The 4,012-nt window shown below is 41.2% G+C and overlaps 1 protein-coding gene across 1 annotated transcript in view; it reads left to right on the forward strand.

Annotated features, from left to right (window-relative positions):
* Positions 1-887: 887 nt before the first annotated feature.
* Positions 888-4,012, forward strand: part of LOC137634444 (uncharacterized) — a 278,687-nt gene continuing 275,562 nt past the window's right edge. Inside the window, exon 1 of the mRNA XM_068366843.1 lies at positions 888-2,817. Coding sequence (XP_068222944.1) covers positions 1,918-2,817 — 900 coding nt within the window. The 5' untranslated portion in view covers positions 888-1,917. The remainder of the gene's footprint in view (positions 2,818-4,012) is intronic.

Raw genomic sequence — 4,012 nt, forward strand, 5'->3', positions numbered from 1 at the left:
GGGCTAAAAAAACGACAGACCAACAGATGCAGAGAGAGAGAGAGAGAGAGAGAGAGAGAGAGAGAGATGAAAAGTTATAATAAACGAGTGAGAGATGAAAAGTTGTAATGAGAGAGAGAGAGAGAGAGAGAGAGAGAGAGAGAGAGCCTATAACGTAATTAGAACGAGACATGGGCACAAATAGAGAATAAAAAAATTAAGTAGGGGTAAAAAAGGACAGACTGAGAGAGAGAGAGAGAGAGAGAGAGAGAGAGAGAGAGAGCCTATAACGTAATTAAAACGAGACATGGGCACAAATAGAGAGAATAAAAAATTAAGTAGGGGATAAAAAAGGACAGACTAACAGAGAGAGAGAGAGAGAGAGAGAGAGAGAGAGAGAGAGATTATAACGTAATCACAACGAGACAGGGGCACAAATGGAGAGAGAAAAATAAGTAGGGGATAAACAAGGACAGACAGAGAGAGAGAGAGAGAGAGAGAGAGAGAGAGAGATATGAAAAGTTGTAATAAAAGAGAGAGAGAGAGAGAGAGAGAGAGAGAGAGAGAGAGATTATAACGTAATCACAACGAGACAGGGGCACAAATAGAGAGAATAAAGAAATTAAGTAGGGAATAAAAAAGGAGAGAGAGAGAGAGAGAGAGAGAGAGAGAGAGATATGAAAAGTTGTAATAAAAGAGAGAGAGAGAGAGAGAGAGAGAGAGAGAGAGAGAGAGAGAGAGAGATTATAACGTAATCACAACGAGACAGGGGCACAAATAGAGAGAATAAAGAAATTAAGTAGGGAATAAAAAAGGAGAGAGAGAGAGAGAGAGAGAGAGAGAGAGAGAGAGAGAGAGCGTGCGTGGTGGCCGAGGTAATAAGCGCAGACTCTCGTGAGGGTGGTTGAGGGCAGAGCCGATGTGAAGGTAGTGTGGAGAGAGTCCATTGGTGTCGGGGTCTCCACTCCCGCCGCCGCCGTCGTCGCTGCTTCTGCTGTAGCTGCCGCTGCCGCTGTTGCTGCTGCCGCTGCTGTCCGCTGTTGGCTGCCCCGTGACAGTTGACACCGCAACCTGTTCTCCCTCCCCCCTTTTTTTTTTAATTTCCCTATCCGTCGAGTGGAATCAAAAAAAGGGGGATTTTAAATCCCTCGGTTCTTCCCTTAAACACCAACTTGAAATTTCCGGGGAAACTTGTTTTCGAATTGAAACAATCAACATGTGGTAGAAACGTGAAGGGGCAAAGAAAAGTTAATTAAAAACAATTGCATATCGTCGGGATACATAATAAAAATGCTGCGCGGAACACTGTAAGCGGTTCGGTGGTTTTTTTTATTTTCATCAGTTGGTTGTGGTGGTCCGGTTTCATAGTGATTCGAAAACTGGTTTTAATATCTATGGTGATAGTGAAGTGCAGAGGAAAATAAGGTAGAGAGCCAAGGGCACGTGTGAGGGGGGTCAGGGCCCGTAGATGGTCCATCCCCCTCATTTACCTATATATTTCTGCGACGTGTTCTCCCTCTGTTAAATACGTCAAGTCCATTAATTTATTTTTTTATTAGTTGGTCTTACATTTTATGTTTAAGTGGAACTTTAAATGTGGAAAAGTGGTATAAATGATTGTTTAATGAGAATAACTAGTAATTATTGAAATTAGCGAAGACTTTATTTATCAGTGGTACCACTCAATTACCGCTGTGTGTTCTCAATCATTCGGTGAAGAGCAATGATACGATTTTCCATTCGCCTACTTTAAACCGAATGAGCCGCGCGACAGGACCTTCTTCGAAATGAGCGCCCTTGGGAAGAACCGGGAGGTGGAGGGCGAGCAGTTTCTCGGACGAGGAGGCTGAGAGACCACGTGGGGGGCTCCAGATCTTAAGAGACCCACAAACAGAGAGCCGGGGGGCATCACTTTCACGGCCCCCCCTCTCCGCGACAATGCCTTTGAGATCGTCACCATTGCTTCCTCGTGATTTGCCAAAGGGGCGTTGCAGGCATGGCACTGATGACTCACCCCCATCGGCCTCCCCAGATGACCTCCAAAAGTCGTTATCACTGCCGACGGCTGATGATGGCTGGTGGCGTCGTCACCACGTTGCCATGACAGCCCGAGGACGTGATGATAAGAGAAACCTATCTGTGGTAACCCCCTCATCCCCACCTCCGTCACCGTCATTACCACCATCCTTCCCTTCATTACCCTCATCATCATCTCCATCCTCATCCTCACCAACCGCATCATCACCTACACTACCCAAAGAGGGAACGTATCTGAGTGGAGGCTGGAGGAGTCGTGCCCAGGCCCAAGGAGTCTTGCCCTCGAAGGAGAGGGCATTCCGCATCCCCAGGCTCCAATGGAAAGGTGGGGGAGGAGGAAGGAGGCGTCACAGGCACAAACTCAAAAGCTTCAGGAATGTCACCAGAGGTGAAGGGATGAGCATACTACTGCCATCTGGCCCTGGCATCCATGGTCCTCACGATGGGGTGAAGGGCGCCAGGGGCCTGGTGCTGCTCACACTGCTTCTCCTGGTGTCACTGACAGGGAGAACCCAGGCTGGAAATCCGGACAAAAATAAGATGGTGAAGATCGACGGGGACGTGATCTTCGGCGGGATGTTCCCCATGCACGAGAGGGGACTGGATGAGCCCTGCGGGAGTATCAAGGAAGAGAAGGGCATCCAGAGGATGGAGGCGATGCTCTACGCCCTCGACAAAATCAACCGCGATACCGTCCTTCTGCCCAACATCACCATCGGCGCCCTCATCCTCGACACTTGCTCTTCTGACACCTACGCCCTCGAGCAGTCCATGGAGTTCTTCAGGTCGTCCCTTAGCCAGGTGAGATGGAAAGCTTTACTTCTTTTCAAAGAAATGTTGGGTCTTTAAGAAAATGTTGGGGTTTTTAACTGTTTTAAATGCAAAGTTCATTTTGTAAGAGGTATTTGAGAAAATAAAATTATTCAGTAAAAAAACCGGAACAGAAAGGTATGTTTGTGAAACGAAGTAAAAAAAATGCTGTAGAATGAAGATATCCAATTTTAAAGAAAAAAAAAGGAAAACAAAATAGGTATCGAGATAATGATACAACCTTAACGGCACGAAAGTTTAAAATATATTATAAATTCAAAAGTAATAAATAACGTGATTACCGAAAACATAATAATTTTTCTTATAAATTACAAAGATATGAAGAATTTAAATACTTAAACAATAAAAGAATAACGCTCTAGGAGTTGACATTTAAATACAGATTCAAAAGAAATTAAAGAATGAAAATACCGAAACAATGATGAAAATTACCATCAATCTTCCCCAATTAATATGACTTAATAAATAAATAAACCGGAAAATCATTCCTCAAGGGAAAAAAATTAGCCAAAGTAAAAAATAAAATAACCGAATATTAAACTCATAGGAAAAAATAATACCCTTGGAAGAAATATAACAGAGGCAAAATAAGATATAAAATAAAAGAATATCAAACTCATTGGAAAAATAATGTCCCTTGGAAAAAAAAATAATAAAATGAAAATAAAAAAATTACATTCAGGAAAAGATAGAAAAAACTAAAAAATGAAAAATAGAATAAAAATGAAATAAATAAAATAAAGAATATTACTCCCAGGAAAAATTAATGTCCTTTAAAAAAATAATAGAAAACTATAAAAAATCAAATCAAGAATATTACACCCAGGAAAAAATAGTCCCTAGGAAAAAAATAATATAAGCAAAATATAAAATAGAATCAGGAATATTACACTCAAGAAAAAATAATATCCTTTGGAAAAAAATAACATAGGCAAAATATGGAACAGAATCAAGAATATTACACTCAGGAAAAAATAATGTCCGTTTGGGAAAAAAAATAATAGAAGAAACATAAGGAATAAAATCAAGAATATTACACTCAGGAAAAAACTAAAGTCCCTTGGAAAAAAAAAATAATATAGGTAAAATATGAAACAGAATCAAGAATATTACACTCATAGGCAAAAAAATGATGCAGCTGTCTGTTGATCCAGAGATTGGGATT

The sequence above is a fragment of the Palaemon carinicauda genome, chromosome 3 (genome assembly GCF_036898095.1).
Source record: "Palaemon carinicauda isolate YSFRI2023 chromosome 3, ASM3689809v2, whole genome shotgun sequence".
Taxonomy (NCBI): Eukaryota; Metazoa; Arthropoda; class Malacostraca; order Decapoda; family Palaemonidae; genus Palaemon; species Palaemon carinicauda.